Below are 15742 nucleotides of genomic sequence, written 5' to 3' on the forward strand. Positions count from 1 at the left end.
GTTTCTCTACAGAGATAGTTCCCCAAAATAAAACACCTACTTCACTAAATAACAATACATATATAGAGAAAGAACCACAGTTTCAATATGTCCTGCAGTAAATCAAGTGCAGAGTTATACACAAGAACTAGTCAAGAGATATCAGTATTTCCTCATTTTAGATGTAATTCATGAGTTTCAAGATTCATGGTGACTTACCAAGACTACCTTGTAACTAGATATCTTAACTATAACTCACATGCTTTCAACAACCTATACTACCAAGTCACACAGATGACCCATCCCATTTTGATCCATTACTATTTGGAAAACTGACTTTGTAAGGTAACTGAAAATCTTACCTAATTTCCATGAGGAAATGCCCTAAAAATATTTATCATATGCTATGCACCCTTTTAGTTTCTCACATCTGAGAAATACATATCCAAGTCACTCTTCATATTTGTTTCACATCCAAAAAACACATATCAGAAATATATATATATATATGAAATAATAATAGTACACACCTATCTCCTAGCTTCCTGAAAATATGTATTATCACATCATAAAGATTTAATGGGAAGACTCTTAGTTGAGAAAGGAGTGTTGTGACATTTTTAGCACCTACAAAGATGATGGAAAAACAAAAAGAACCTCTAAATAAACTTCTAAATTACACAGATGCCAAGCAAGAGATTTCATTGCAATTGCATTTCCAAAGTGTGTTCTCAAATTTGACATGTGAAGTACCCGATTTAAAATTAACTAATTTTAAATAGTTTTAATTTCATCATGACTGGTGACTTAACCAGAAAGTCAAAGTTTTAGAAATGATGAATGAAACCTATATCCAAATATAATTTTCATAGCGCTAGAACAGAGTGAAAATAGGTACCATTACCCAGTGAATCAGATGCCCCAAAATAACACATGAAGTTTCAAACAGAAACTCTATTATAATGCTGCTGAATTGAATGTTAAAATTATTAGGAATTTATGTACCCAAGATATTCTTTCACAGACATACTTGTTGAGACGTAGCGAAGTTAGACACTGCACAATGCCTCTCCTCTCTCCTCACACCCTACCCCAATTAAAAAGAAAGCAAGAAAGCACACACACGGAATGAACACTTACAAACACATACATGCTTTGAAGGGAACTTACATCTTTTAAATGCCGTGGAACCACACATCAGGTTGCAAGGCTTCAGAAAATCAGATTCACTTGATTTGGTTTTAGTTCGGTGAGGTTTTATTCCCCCCCCCCACACTAAATTTTAAATGACTTCTCTAAATATCACAGGCCATTCAAAGATACCGTACTTTTCTGAGCCTTCACCCTGATGGTTACGCTTGTTAGATGGGAGTCTCCTGTTTCAGCACCAAGGACAGAAATCGCCTCGCTCTCCAGGGAAAAAGAAGCACCACCAACCCCCCTTCCCCCAGGAATGCCAGATGTCTACTTTTCAGACAAAGCCAGCAAAAAGAAAAGCTACCTGCGTCGCCTGCCACCTGTTTAAAAGTCCCCTCCCTCCCTCCCTCCCAAGCGGAACGCACCTGTAACTTGTCGGAAGAGACCCTAAACAACTCCCAGGGCTTCACGCCGCCCTGGCACATCACAAGGAGAGGCGCCTGGCGGTGTGAAAAGCTGGTGAAAAGCAGGTCACTGGCTGCCGGGCACAGAAGCCCCGCGGGTTCCAGTTCAGCTCAGGCGCTGGGTGACAGCTAAGGAGTGTGCAAAGCGTCAATGACTTCAGAGATGAGAGAGAGAGAGAGAGAGAGAGAGAGAGAGAGAGAGAGAGAGAGAGAGAGAGAGAGAGAGAGAGAGAGAGAGAGAGAGAGAGAGAGAGAGGCGCTGAGGCCTCGCCCCACGAAGGAAACACCTTCTTCCACCCCCCCTCCCGACTACTGCTGGAGGGAGGGGGGAGTAGGGCGCACGGGGTGAGGAGGGGGTGGAGGGGGGAGGGTTGCAGTGTTTTAGGTATGGGGAACCGAACATCGCTCACCACTTAGGCTGTCGCTGGACCTCAGGCTCCTTCCACAGAGACACTGCAGCATATGCACTCCTTTCTTCAGAGAAAGCCCAAGAATCTTCATGGAGAGGCGCGTGTGTGGGGTTCGGCCACTCCCCGCCCACCTCCGCTAATTGTCCAACCAAAAGGCGGCCTCTCCTTGGAAGCCGGGTCCCGAGTCCATGGCGCGCGCGTCCCAGGCGCAGGGGAGCGGGCACATGGGTCGCGCAGGAGCCCCGGGGGCGCAGGGCAGGCGCGCAGCGGGCGCCGTGGCCGGGGCGGCGGGGAGGAGCAAGTGGCGCTCCTCGGCTGGGGAGACAGCCCTCCCGGGAGCCGGAGGCCCTGCCACTCCTTAGTGGGATCCGACGCGACACTTTGGGGACTTTCCGAAGGAGGGAGGGCGAGGGACCCGGCTGCGCGGAGGACGTCACCCTGGATCGGTGCCTCCTTCCAGGTGCCCGCGCCGGACGGAAAGGACAGGGGCTGGCCCTGATCCCGAGCTAGTACGCCCCTGGGCTGCTCTCGGAGTCGGATCGAGAGTCCCCCCACCCCTCCACACACACACAGTCCCCCCCCCCACACCCCGGACGTCCGCCTGCCTCGGTGTCCCCGCGCTCGGCCCTCGGAAGGGGATTGGCGTGGGCAGGGCTGTGCGGCTGAGCCCGCCGGAAGGCAGCGCTCCCGCGGGCCGCCCGCGGAGCCAGGGCGACTCCAGCGTGGGAATCCGGCGGAAGAGAAGCGCCCGCAGGAAGGACTGGACCCTGGAGGCTGCGGAGCGTCAGAAGCCACCACTCTGGGGACTTGAGGTGGGGGCAGGGAAGCAAGGCTGCGGGATCAAGAGAGCGCTCTCCTCTCCTCCCCCTCCCCCCCCCCCCTCTCTCTCTCTCTCTTTCTCTAAGTGGGGTAGAGCCTAGGCCGAGCACTGATAGAGGAGTCCGCATTCCTGGATGTTCTCTATGGGGCTCTGCGACCTTGGGTAAGTCACTTTCCACCTCGGGTGTCTCTCCATAAATCTGGGCAGAGGGAAGGGGGTAGCCAAATAAAGGACTGGCAACTCTGCAATAGTTTGTCCACTGCTTTCCAGTCTCCTGGGCAAGGAGGGGGGCGAGGGGGGGGGAAATGCCCAGCACAGGTGCAGTGGGAAGTGAGGTTCAGAAGAAAATGCCAGAGTGAACAGTGGAGGCAGGCAAGTCTTAAGATCAACAGCGCTTCACTTGGTGCTGTTGTATTCTGGCATTCTGTGTATTCTGGTGAGCTCTGCCTAGGCCAATAGGCCCAGGTGCCCAAGAGTGTCTCCAAGGTTTAGGGGCTGGATGGTGATGTCTTCCCCCTCTTCCTAGCCCTAGACACTTGGGCATCCCTCCCTCCATTCCCACAGTCTGTCAATGCCCCGTAGGAACTTAGATGAGTGCAGCACATAAAGCATGCTCTCCACGAGACAGGATGTTACCCTAAGTGGAGTCTTCGTGAAAAAAATAAAAGGATCTTCAAGGACACAGAGAAGTTCAGCACCTGTAGGGACTGGTCACTGAAATAAAAACACCTACTTGCTGTAAGATCTTAAACAAATGACTTAGGTAGTTGGCTTCAGGGTTTTTGTGTTGTTTCGTTATGTTTCGTTTTTAAGAGAAAGTTAATGATAACACTTATCTCATGTGGCCCTGTGAAGTGTGTGTGTGTGTGTGTGTGTGTGTGTTTTAAAGGCACAGGTTACAAAGTGTTAGAAGAGTGGTAGTAACTATTATGATTATTATTTAGCCTCTTCCTGTAGGGTTTTGGATCACTTTCGAGAATACGAGTGTCCATGCTAGTGTCTGAATGTCCACGGGAACTGGCTAGGTGATGGAGAATTCCGCATCTCCCCAGGTAGTTTATTGCATAAAAGGTGTTAGGCTTATGCTAACCCTGACTTTGACTCTCTGTTTTCCACCCATTGCCTTCAGGCTACCTATCACTAATTTATTTTGAACTGCGAGGGAGTCAAAATGGTTTTTACCAGCCCTTTCCTCTTTCTTCTTTCTAGGCAAACTCTGCACTGGTCCTTTGATATTTTCTCAGAGTGGAAGTTGCCTTGATGAAGTGTCTTCCTTTCAAAGATGGCAGAAGAAAATCAGAGTCCATGGAAGGCCTCTTGAACCCACAGCCACTGCTGGCTCCACAAACTCAGCTCCTTTCATCTCGGAGCTCCAGTCAAGGCCTTTCAGGGTGGTTGCCAGGCTCCATAAGGTATCTTCACAGTCCTGTCCACCTCCATTGTTCAGTGAGATCTCCAAAGCTCAGTGGTCTTCAAGATCCTTGAAGGCCTTGCGAAAGCCATCATTCAGTCATCACTGAGGAGAGGGTGAGGGCAACAGGGACCCAGCCCTCTGCTTCCCCACCTCTGCAGGAATTAGTGAGAAAATTGGCTCATTTGGGATTCTACCCATAGAAATTCCCAAGGGAGGCGGAGACAATTAGCCAAAGGAAAACATCTAAAAATAATCCTTTGTGCTGCAGCAGAAGATAGTTTTCCGGTAGAGCTCTCTCGGTCTGGAATCCACAGCCAAGAGCTACTGCTGTACTCTGGAGCTGTGCTATTCTTTATGAACTTGAAAATGAGTAGGATGCGGCTTTGTTTCCCTCAATGGAACCTGAGCATAGTGAGCAGGTCCATGCATAATCTTAAAACACATATGGCCTCCGTGAGCACCCATGTTCATGTTTAAAGTGCAACTCTGCTTCCCTGGCAAGGTTGTCCCAAGGATTCCATGAGGTGAAGCAGGGGAAATGCTTTGAAGAGTCTAATTATCTTTGCATAAGGTGCAATTACCTGGGTCTATGAGTTCTGGGTGTTACACTATTAAAGGCTAACATGGAGGGTATTTTATTTGATTATAGAAGCATCTAAGTTTCAGCATTAAATATAAAGACAATATTAGGCATATAAGTATTAGGTAACTTCTGATTCCTCAACGAGATCAAAATCCCTGAGAAGACAGATCAGGAAAGTCAGTGCCGCCAGGTACTCAGCCAACTGTCTTGTCTAAACATTGCCAAAGTGATTCTTATGGCAGGGAGGATTCATCTCAGAGAAAGTGGACCACCACTTTGCCCTTTGTTATTATTTTTGTTATTTTTTTTGTTACTGTTGAGCTCAGAAGTCCACTGAGCCAAAGAACGTTAGAACGCAGAGATATATACTTAATATACATTGTCCACATTTGAAGAATGTAGGCCCAAAAGGATAACGAATTTTTTGAATCCAACATTTTCTTCTACTATCCAGAACTTCAGTGTGCATGCTTCAGGACACAAGCAGCTCCTTCCCAGATTGTCATTCGTTTCCACATTTAGATACCCAAAGTTCAGTCTTCCTATAGCACCCTGAGTAGGAGCATTCATTTTTTATATGCACCGTAAAAGACAAAAAACAACATGAAAGATTTTAAAAAATGAAATAGTAGTCGCTTTCAACTTCTCTACCTTTTGCGTGTTACTCCCTACACAAAATCAGGATGTTTAATGGAAAGATTACACTTTATTTTAAACCTAAGACAGTATTGTGTTATTGGCTTAAATTTTAAATCATATTAGTTGTCTCTCACTAATTTTATTTTTAAATCTAACTATTCTTTCTGTTACTTAATTGACCTAAACACCTTGGCCAAGTAGGTTGGCAAGTAACTCACAGCATAGTTTCACAATGAAATAATTTGGTACTTTTAATTTTTTTTCTTTGCCACAAAGCCTCCCTACATAGCACAGAACTCTTGCCTCAGCCTCCTGTGTACTGCCTTACAGGCATGCACCACCACACCTGGCTTAGCATTTTTTGCCACTGTAAAGTCTTGTACACACTGGTAGTTAAACTTGCTTAAATTTTGAATACCTAAATTTTTATTTTTAATAAAATAATTTTCTTCTCACAGTTTGTCAGAATTAATCATTATTCAGAAAATTTTAAACGGTGGCTTATTTAGACTTTCTCTTCCTACCAAATATGCTCTTGGCATTGGTTGTTCACTTAATTGATGCATTTATTGGTTTGACAGCCTACATATAATCAGTAATAAACTATTCAAAATGTTGCCAGTTCCTCATACATTTAATGAGAATATTCATAGCAAACTGTTTACTGACTGGAACAGCTTTGGTTTCAGAAAGAGTTGTTTGTTGTGAGAAATAGGAAGTCAATCAATTCAAGATCAGTTTTGCAGCTGGGCACCAGTGGCTCACGCCTGTATTCGTAACTACTCAGGAGGCTGAGATCTGAGGATCACTGTTCAAAGCCAGCCCAGGCAGGAAAGTCCATGAGATTCTTATCTCCAATAAACCACTAGAAAACTGGAAGTGGCCCTGTGGCTCATGTGGTATTGTGCTCGCTTTGAGCTGAAGACCTGAGGGATAGCACCCAAGCCCAGAGTTCAAGCCCCACAACTGGCAAAAAAAAAAAAAAAAAAAAAAAAAGCAGTTTTGCATTAGTCAAAATTAATTTGTCTCTCTTCTATTTTTGTAGTGCTGTAGTTTGAACTTGGGGCCTTAGACTTGCTGAATGAACATGCTACTGCTAAGCCACGCCTCCAGACCTGCTTTTGCTGATTATTTTAAAGATACAGTCTCACCTCCTCCTCAGGCTTATGCCTGAACCTTGATTTGCCTGTTTTAGAATTCCCATCATTGCTGAAAACACAGGTATGCACCAGTGAATCCAGGCTCCCTACAGCTAGAAAGGACTCTCATGGACTTTTCTGCCTAATGTAGTTTGGGTAATAGCCTTTCGTCAAGTGGTGGAATGAGATATGTGCCTGGAAAAGTTTTCTGCCTTGGTTTGCCCTGAACTGTGATCTTACTATTTATTCTTTGGCTCCCAGCTAGATAGGATTATAGGTGTGTGCCTTGAGCACATTGCTGGAATTCATTTCTCAATGGGTGGTCACAGCTCTCTATCCAGCACCTACACACTTCTCTGACCCTAAAACTCTCATGTATTTTTGGAGACACTACCAGAAAAGCCACAATGATCTCTCCATGCTATCTCCCCACTCTGCCACAATAAATCACAATTTCTTCTAATCTCCCACAGTACACTATAGTTATTCTATCCCTGTATTTCATTCTGACCACATATAAATATTTTCCCTAAAAGGAAAAGGACTTCTTTTACCTATACATGTTGGAATTCATGTAAATATCATTTTTATGTCAGTATAGAAAATGTAATACATGACTTAGTAAATATTTAATTCTGACAAACTTGACATAAAATAGAGACTATTTGTGGGTTTCTCATTGGAGGGAAACATTAAAATCAAAGTGAAAAGTAATAAACCACAAAAAAATGAAAAATGAGGATGTGAGTTATAATTTACCTTCAAATATACAAAAAGAAATCTCACTGACTCACAATAAGAAAAACACAAACTATACACAGAATAACAATTCACAACTCTAATCATATTTCAAGGATAAAAGTATTTGATAACAACTGTTAGAATGTAAGTAAGTGGGATATCTGATGTTCTCTTAGAAAGAATAAACATTTATGCCTTCATTTATCTCTGTATTTCAAAATTTAAAAAGCCATTCTTTTGACAACTCTGTTTTAGATATTAACTTCCAGATAAAGTTGCACAAGGATGCAACAGTGACACAACAGAAGGTAGTCCTATAACAGTGTTACTAATACTATCTTCTATTAGCAATGTTAATTCCTCAATGGGGAGCGAATTAAAATTTAACACATCCCTATAAAGGAATGGGCTGCATTTTGTAAATATAGAATATAATGTAGGTATTTTCCATTAATTTATAAAAATTTATAAAATTTATAAAAAATTGTTTGAAGAGGTTAAGGAGGGGGATGAGGGAGAGTGATAGAAGGGATGGATCTAACCAAAATGCATCCCAGGCTTATATAGAAATGCTACAGTGAAACTCTCCTGAATATGAAAAAATGTGTTAATAAAAATATTTTAAAATGTGCAACTTTACATAAATTGATATGAATAGATCTATAAATTTGTCACTTATTTTAAATGCATAGAAAATATTATCCATAGTATGTAATAGAGAAAATGTGCATACATTTGTAAGTATGAATTCCTGAAGGGCATGTAAAACTGATCAGATGTAGTTTTAAGCAGAGCTAGGTTACAGAGAAGATCACAGCAAGGAACAGAAGACTTTCTTGTGACTACTATCCTTTTTGTACTTTTAATCAGTGCCTCTTCAAAATGAACATTAAAATAAAATTACATACATAAGCTTTGCTTTGGTTATAAGTACTTATTACTAAGCTTCATTAAAATACCAAAATCGAGAAAATGAAAGAGATATTCAGAACCAGGATTATTATTTCTCTGTTTCTAATAAAGTATAGTCTTGAAGGTCCTGAGGTTCAAAAGACTTAAACGAGGATCATGCTTTCTCAGCAACTGACAATAAAGTAACAGGACTAACAAGAATCCAGGTCTTGATGAACCTCATCCTCTAATGTGAAGGTGGCATTTGAATGAAAAAAAAATCCAAGTTCTATAATTCCAAGGTATTACTCTTGCTTATTTTTAAAATCTATATTTATTTATACTTACTACCTTACCTTTGAAATAAGACGTATTTCACTCTCCTATTTCCTTATGAAATTTCAATAACCTTGAGTATTATAAACAAAATAGCAAACTTTGGTGCTGGTGGCTCAAACCTGTAATCCTAGCTACTCAAGACACTGAATTCTAGAGACACACAATTCAAAGACAGCCTGGGCAAAAAATGTGCTTGAAATTCAATTTCCAAAATAAACCAGTAAAAGCTAGGCTAGAGCTGCATGCTGGTGATTTACACCTGTAATCCTAGCTACACAGGAGACTTAGATCTGAGGATTGTAGTTAGAAGCCAATCAAAGAAAGAAAGTTTATGAGACTCTTACTTCCAATTAACTACCAAATGAATAAATAAATATGAAGTGGAGCTGTGGCTCAAGTGGTAGAGTCTTAGCCTTGAGCAAAATAGTTCATGGACAGTGCCCAGACTCTGAGTTCAAGGTCCAAGACAGGAATAAAAAAGCTGAACTAATAGAGCACCAGCAGATCAAGCTAGTTGAGGTCTCAAATTCCTATCCTGTTATAGGAAAACAATATAAATAAATACAGAGTGAAAGTCATGATGTCACTCCTGCAAGTCCCAGAACAGGATAATGAGACAGGAGGTTCATTAGTCCCAGGTCAGCCTGGCTCATAGTAAGACCATGTCTTATAAACGCAAAGCAAAGTAAAACAAAACAGATAAGGGAGCTCTGAGAGAAGGCCTTCTGAAAAAAACAAAAAGCGGCAATAAAGACCCCATCACGTCCAGTGTAAAGAGTCAATCAACTCCAAGTTAGGTGATAGTAGTGCTATGAATAATCCTAGCTACTCAGGAGGCTGAGATCTGAGGATCAAGGTTCAAAGCCAGCCTGAGCAGAAAAGTTCATGAGACTCCTGTCTCCAATAACGAGCAAAAAACTGGGAGCAGAACTGTGGCTCAACTGGTAGAGCACTAGCCTTAAACAAAAATGCTCATGGACAGTGTCCAGGCCCTGCTTGAGGTCAAGCCCTAGGAACAGCACATACACACACACACACACACACACACACACACACACACACACACACACACACACACACACACACACACACACACACACACACACACCAATCAACTCCCTCCAACCCTTACATGATGTACCTATTTCTAAATAAAAGTCTCATGAGGAGAGTGATGTTGTTTGCTGAAGAGGGATGGAAAATAATCATGACTTTTGCCAAGAATGACTTCTTCCCAAATACAGACACAAAAACAAATGATTTGTGGTATGGCATCATTCAGGCTTTGAGGGATAAAATTTCAATGTAAGTCAAATCATGATGAGCATTTATTGTCTATATCACCATTTAATAGAAAAGAAGACCCAAAGGGAACAGTGTCTTTTCCCTATTGTACCCTCTCCTGGTGACAGAGCTGAAGCACACTGACTCAGGACATATACTAACTTTTCACAGACGCAGTGTGTCTGCCTCTGGTTTGGTAACTTGAGCGTCAAACTTATTGGACAACATGCCTAGAAATAAAAGTAGAATGCTTCTGTTTCTCTGGGAATTGAATTTTCTCTGCAAATAGTCTACTTTCTAAAATCAGAGAGCAGTCATTCATTTGAAGGTCTGAGAACAATTTTTGAAAAGCATCCTTTTTCCAGTAAAGGAAGAAGTTTTTATTAGTGTTCCCTTTCAGATGGAGAATGGGAAGGGCCTTAGCTTGTGACTGTGGTAACACTGCTAAGGGTAAGCTTGGACTGTGTTAATACTTGGGGGTGTGGATCAGAGGGTCAGGGTAGCAGGAGGAAGAAAGTAAAGGCTAAGGAATATTGAAGTTATTTTGAAGATGTGCTACTCTGGAGAATGAATATTTTACTATCGCCAGATTGTTAGCCAGGCACTAAGATTTGTGGTCATACATAGGCATGCATCTTTGTGTCAGTGTAGAAGCAGTAAGGTACGAATGTCACTGTAATATCCCAAGTAAGAGGCTCTGTGTGTGTGTGGGGGGGGGTCTGAAAACATCTCCCTTAGAGTTTCTCTTCTCTCTTTTCTCCTACAACCATCCAAACACTTCAAAGCTGAATCTCCCTAAACTTTCTTCATGTTAGCACTTTGTGTTCCTTTCTTCAACTTGTTGAATGCTGCTTCTTGCCCACACAATCCCACTGAAGTTCTTTTTTGTAAAAATCACCATAAATTAAGTTGTTCCAGATTCCAGCCACACATGTCCTAAAGATATACAAAGAACAGCAATTATATGTAGTAACTATTAATTCTTCTCCTTCATGAAACTCTCTCTGTCCTTAGTATCTTGAAACAACAGTTTCCATATCATTTACTTTTCAGTTTTCTATTGATAGTGTATTTTTCCAGACATTCTCCAAGGCATTATTGCTTCCCAATGCCGTGCCTTGAATCTTTCCACTGTCTTTACCTTTCTTAGACTTCTCTTTAATACCTCTGATGACTTTATCTTATCTTCTTTTTCCTCAATGCACAAAGTTAACTCTACTTCCATGAGCCAGCAGGTCCCAGTCCATGTCTAGATCTTCTTGCACCTATGTCACAAGAATGTTCTGCCTTCTTCCAGTGATTGCATATCCATCCTTGTCCAGCTCAGACTCAACCTGATTAGATTAACCATCCCTCCTTTCTTCGTGATGAACTTTGTATAATTCTTTTGTGCAAAACTTTTACACAACAATCTCTAATTTTTAAAATTGGTTGTGGGAAGAAATTGGTTTCATTGTGAAATTTACTACATGCCATAGTATATACTTGAATCATATTCACCCCTACTACAGTTGATATATGTTATTTATGGACATTAGGTCTGATATAATAAAACAAACAACCAGAGTACTGGTAATCATTAAAAATTAGGTCAAATGATCATAGAAATAAATGTACAATTGCAATTATGACAACTGCAAAAATACAATACTGGGTTCTGTAGTGTCTAGAGGGGGGTTGATGATTTAGCTAGCAGGATCAGCAAATTCTAGAACTCTTGTCACATCACAGCCCGTGTCACAATTAGTTGGTTCATGTTTATATGCATTTCCTAACTTCAAGTGAGCATGCATTCCCCCCCCCTCACTCCTATAGATGTACAGACTTCTGATCTCTTTCATGGAAACTCTGAGGGTTATACATCATGAAATGCTACCATTACCATCTTTCTCTACCCTCTGATACTACTCAAAGCATGGTAAATGCTTGATGGAAGGAGTGATACTCATCATAATGCATTCATAAGCTGACCTCTGGAATTTAAAGCCCTTTGTAAAACTACTTCATAAAAATAATTGTTTAAATAATACTAAAAGAAAATGTGGTGAATATATACAATGGAATTCTACTCTTTCATCTGAAAGAAGATATTGTACCATTCATATGGAAATGGAAAGACTTGGAAAAAATTAAATGAAGCAAGCCAGACCCAAAGAAATATATTGTACATGGTTTCCCTCATTTGTGATAACTAGAATGTGCCTATGAATCCACAAGTAAATATACTAGGTGGTAAAAGAAAAAAAATACACTAGGACATGATAAATTATACAGGTCTCCAGAGAGTCACACAGTGAGACCAAAGGAGGATATTCTTTTTTTTAATAAGTTTTTTTTATTGTGAAAATACCATACAGAGGGGTTACAATTACATGGGCAAGATAATGAGTACATTTCCTATCAAGCATTGTTGCCTCCTCCTTTGTTTTTCCCTTACCACCCCTGCCCTCCCATAAAAGGAGGATATTCTTAGGAGAAGGTCACAAAGGCTCAATAGCTATGTGCACATGACCATATAAAATAATATTTATCAAAATGAACTCCAAGAAGTGGAAAAAAGGGGGTTTTTGTTGCTATTTTTGTTTTCTTTAGCTTTTGTCTTTTGTAAGTTTATCTGTCTTTTGTAAGTTTTTCTGTGGGGACAAAGAAAAGGTGGGACAAAGGGTTAACAAATGAAGCAGTGATACTCACTATACACAGTGTTGAAAACAACCTATACAACAGGTGAATGGGGACAGGAGGGGAAAACTGGGAGTGAAGGAAGAGGTGATATTGTTCATAAAGAAATGTACTCATTACCTAATTTATGTAACTGTAACCCCAATGTACATCACTTTTAAAATAACTATAACTATATATATATACATATATATACATATATATATATATATATGTATATATATATATATATATATATATATATATAACATAGTAAGATAAAGCTGCACCACAGTGGCTCACACCTGTAATCCTAGCTACTAAGAAGGCTGAGATATGAGGATTGTAGTTTGAACCCAGACTAGGTAGGAAGTCCATTAGACTCATCTCCAAATAACCACCAAAAATTTGGCTCAAAGGGGTAAAGTGATAGCCTTGAGCACAAAAGATCAAAGATAACCCCCAGGTCCTAATTTTAATACCCAGGAATACGCCCCCCCAAAAAAAGAATGACAGATAGAAAGAAAGATAGAAATGGAAAAACTGAAAAAAGAAAACTAGTAAATGACCAATACATGTTTGCTGAATTGAGTTGGAAATGTTATCCTAAGTTACAACGTAATTATATAATCATGTTAATCATATTTGTCAAAATTAAGTGAAATACTTCATCAGAAGATGAAGCCTTAATCAAATTTACTATAACCTTATATTCCATTACACACAAAAGGAACACGTGTCATGCATCATTCCCTGAAAATCAATGCCCACACTTGCCAGGTGGTTTCAAGTTTGATCATAGGAGATCTTTAAAAAAAAAAAAGAAAGAAAGAAAGAAAAGAAAACCTCAGTCTAGGGGAAAAACAGCTTTGGACCCCTTAAATTTATTTATTTGGGGGGGGGCGGTTGTGGGACCTGGACTCTGGGCCTGGGCGCTGTCCCTCAGCTCTTTAGCTCAAGGCTAGCGCGCTACCACTTGAGCCACAGCGCCACTTCCGGCTTTTTTTCTTTTTGCTTATGTGGTGCTGAGGAATCGAACCCAGGGCCTCATGCATGCAAGGCAGGTGCTCTACCACTGAGCCACCTTCCTTAAAGTAATTTTCATGGAAGAGCAAAAGTCAAAGAAAGGTTGAACTTGGTAGTATCATTCTGAAAGATCTCATATTTTAAGACTTTGAAATTATTTCATGCTTCATAGGTTTCATTATCAAGTCATGAAAAACAAAAAGACTAGAAGGATCTAGTTTCTGAAGTCTTGTGAAAGTGTACACAGCAGAAAACATTGGATACATTGTTCATTAATTGAATCATGTGGATAATGTTTCCAGAAGCCAACCTTAGGAACATTCTCAGGATCTGGCTCCTGTGTAGATTCCAATTGGAATCAAATGTTATTTTCACTTTGATATCAGTGTTGTCTTTCAGTCTGTTTCCTCTCTCTTGGTGAACCTCAGTTAAACATATGCTTTCAAACCAGACCTAACCTCACTTCTCAACTCTAATATGTACTAAAGTGTCACTTCTCCAAGCTCAGTTTCATATGTTTATACAATGGAGTAGTATTAATAGCTATTTAACAACATTGTATTCATAATTAATCAAGAGATAACACCTCAGGATAATGTCTGCTAGGCAGTTGGTGCTCAGTAAGTAGTGGTAATAATAATAGTGATGAAAATTTATTGACTATTTTTACAACAGTTGGGAATCTCTCATAGCTTTTCTCCTGCATGTATGCAGATAAGAAATAGACAGACATGTGGTAGCTCACTCCTGGGCTACTCAGGTGGCTGAGATCTAGAAGATCATAGTTTGAGCCCAACCCAAGAGCAAAAATCAGCAAAACTTTATCTCTAAAATATCCAGCAAAAGCCAAACTGGAGGTATTACTCAAGTAGTAGAGCATCAAGCAAGCAGGCCAAGTAAGTATGAGGCACTGACTTCAAATCCCTGGTAAAATAAAAATAAATCAAGTTGATGTTAGGAGAATGAACCCAAGATAAGTATTCAAATGTTTTTTTTCTTTCATGCAATTATTTCTAACATATTTATAAGATGTTTTCTATGTTGCTTTGTACGTCCCTTCCCCACGGTATAACCCCTGCTTTCACTGTATTTGATGTTGGTATAATTTGTGGAGGGGAGGGGCAAAAACAAATCGTTTAACTAGGGATACAGGTGGACCCATTGCAACAATGAGATGTACAAGTCGTTATGTCAAAAAACAAACTTTACAACTTTGGTGGGGGGGGGGGAGGATCAGATCGGGGGTGGTGGGGGGAATATGGGAAGGGATGGGAAGGGGAAACAAAGAGGAGGCAACAATGCTTGATAAGAAATGTGCTCATTATCTTGCCCATGTAATTGTAGCTCCTCTGTACAATATTCTCACAATAAAAAAATATTACCCATTTAAAAAAATAAATAAATCTAAGGAACACTTTGTTGGAATAAAAAAGTCCACAAGGTTTGATTTTTAGAAGAAATATTTTGCTTTATCAAAATTTTATAAGAAGTCAGTATGAAAGTGTTTGGTGTTTCTTCTGGGGTAATAAAATAAATGTTTTAGAAATAATGATTATGTCTCCACAGTCCATGAATATAAAGACCAATCATTTGTTACTTTTGTGTGTCATGTCTTTACTAAAGTAGGGCTTGCATTAAGGGTATCAAGCTCTTGACCAGGTTTTTTGCTCATCACTGTGGCTCTACTACTTGAACCATGCCTCCACTTCTGGATTTTTTTTGCTGGTTAACTGGAGATAAGATTCTCTTGAATTTGTCTGCCTGAGCTGGTTTGGAATCAAGATCCTCAGACCTCTGTGCAACTAGTGTATAATAGGCATGAGCCAGGCTGAAGTATATATTTTATGATAGTGGAATTCATTAAGAAACCTTAAAGAAAATTAATTGGACTTTTGAAGGGTGGTTTACAATTATGAAATTAATTCAAGTAGTGTTTTACTTTCCCTTTCATTTTCATTCACCTCTTTTATTAGATGTAAGTCTACTCTAGGCCCTAAAGAGTATAATTCACTGGTTGTCAGGTGACATTGTAAGAAATGTTTGACACTGGAGAGCTGGCATTGCCTAATTAAACTCAGAGCATTATCAGTTACTAGCTGTGCGTTCATGGACTAGCTTTCTAATATGCTTGAGTTTTATTATATGCACTTATACAATGAAGCTAGTCATATACCTTGCATGTTGTGGCAAAGAAAATGAGACTAGAAGGGATGAAAAA

General features: G+C 40.3%; 1 protein-coding gene across 2 annotated transcripts in view; it reads right to left on the reverse strand.

Moving 5' to 3' along the window:
• The window catches only part of Fgf12 (fibroblast growth factor 12), a 539269-nt gene that overhangs the window by 353232 nt on the left and 170295 nt on the right, over positions 1-15742 (reverse strand). The window contains exon 1 of one of the 2 annotated variants that reach the window (XM_070029837.1): positions 1991-2236. The exons of the other annotated variant lie outside the window; for it this stretch is intronic. Within the exon in view, the coding sequence (XP_069885938.1) occupies positions 1991-2081 (91 nt within the window). The 5' untranslated portion in view covers positions 2082-2236. Of the gene's footprint in view, positions 1-1990; positions 2237-15742 lie in introns of those variants that run through there. 2 annotated transcript variants of the gene reach the window in all.

The sequence above is a fragment of the Dipodomys merriami genome, unplaced genomic scaffold (genome assembly GCF_024711535.1).
Source record: "Dipodomys merriami isolate MVZ:Mamm:240054 unplaced genomic scaffold, mDipMer1.0.p SCAF_2, whole genome shotgun sequence".
NCBI classification, from domain to species: domain Eukaryota; kingdom Metazoa; phylum Chordata; class Mammalia; order Rodentia; family Heteromyidae; genus Dipodomys; species Dipodomys merriami.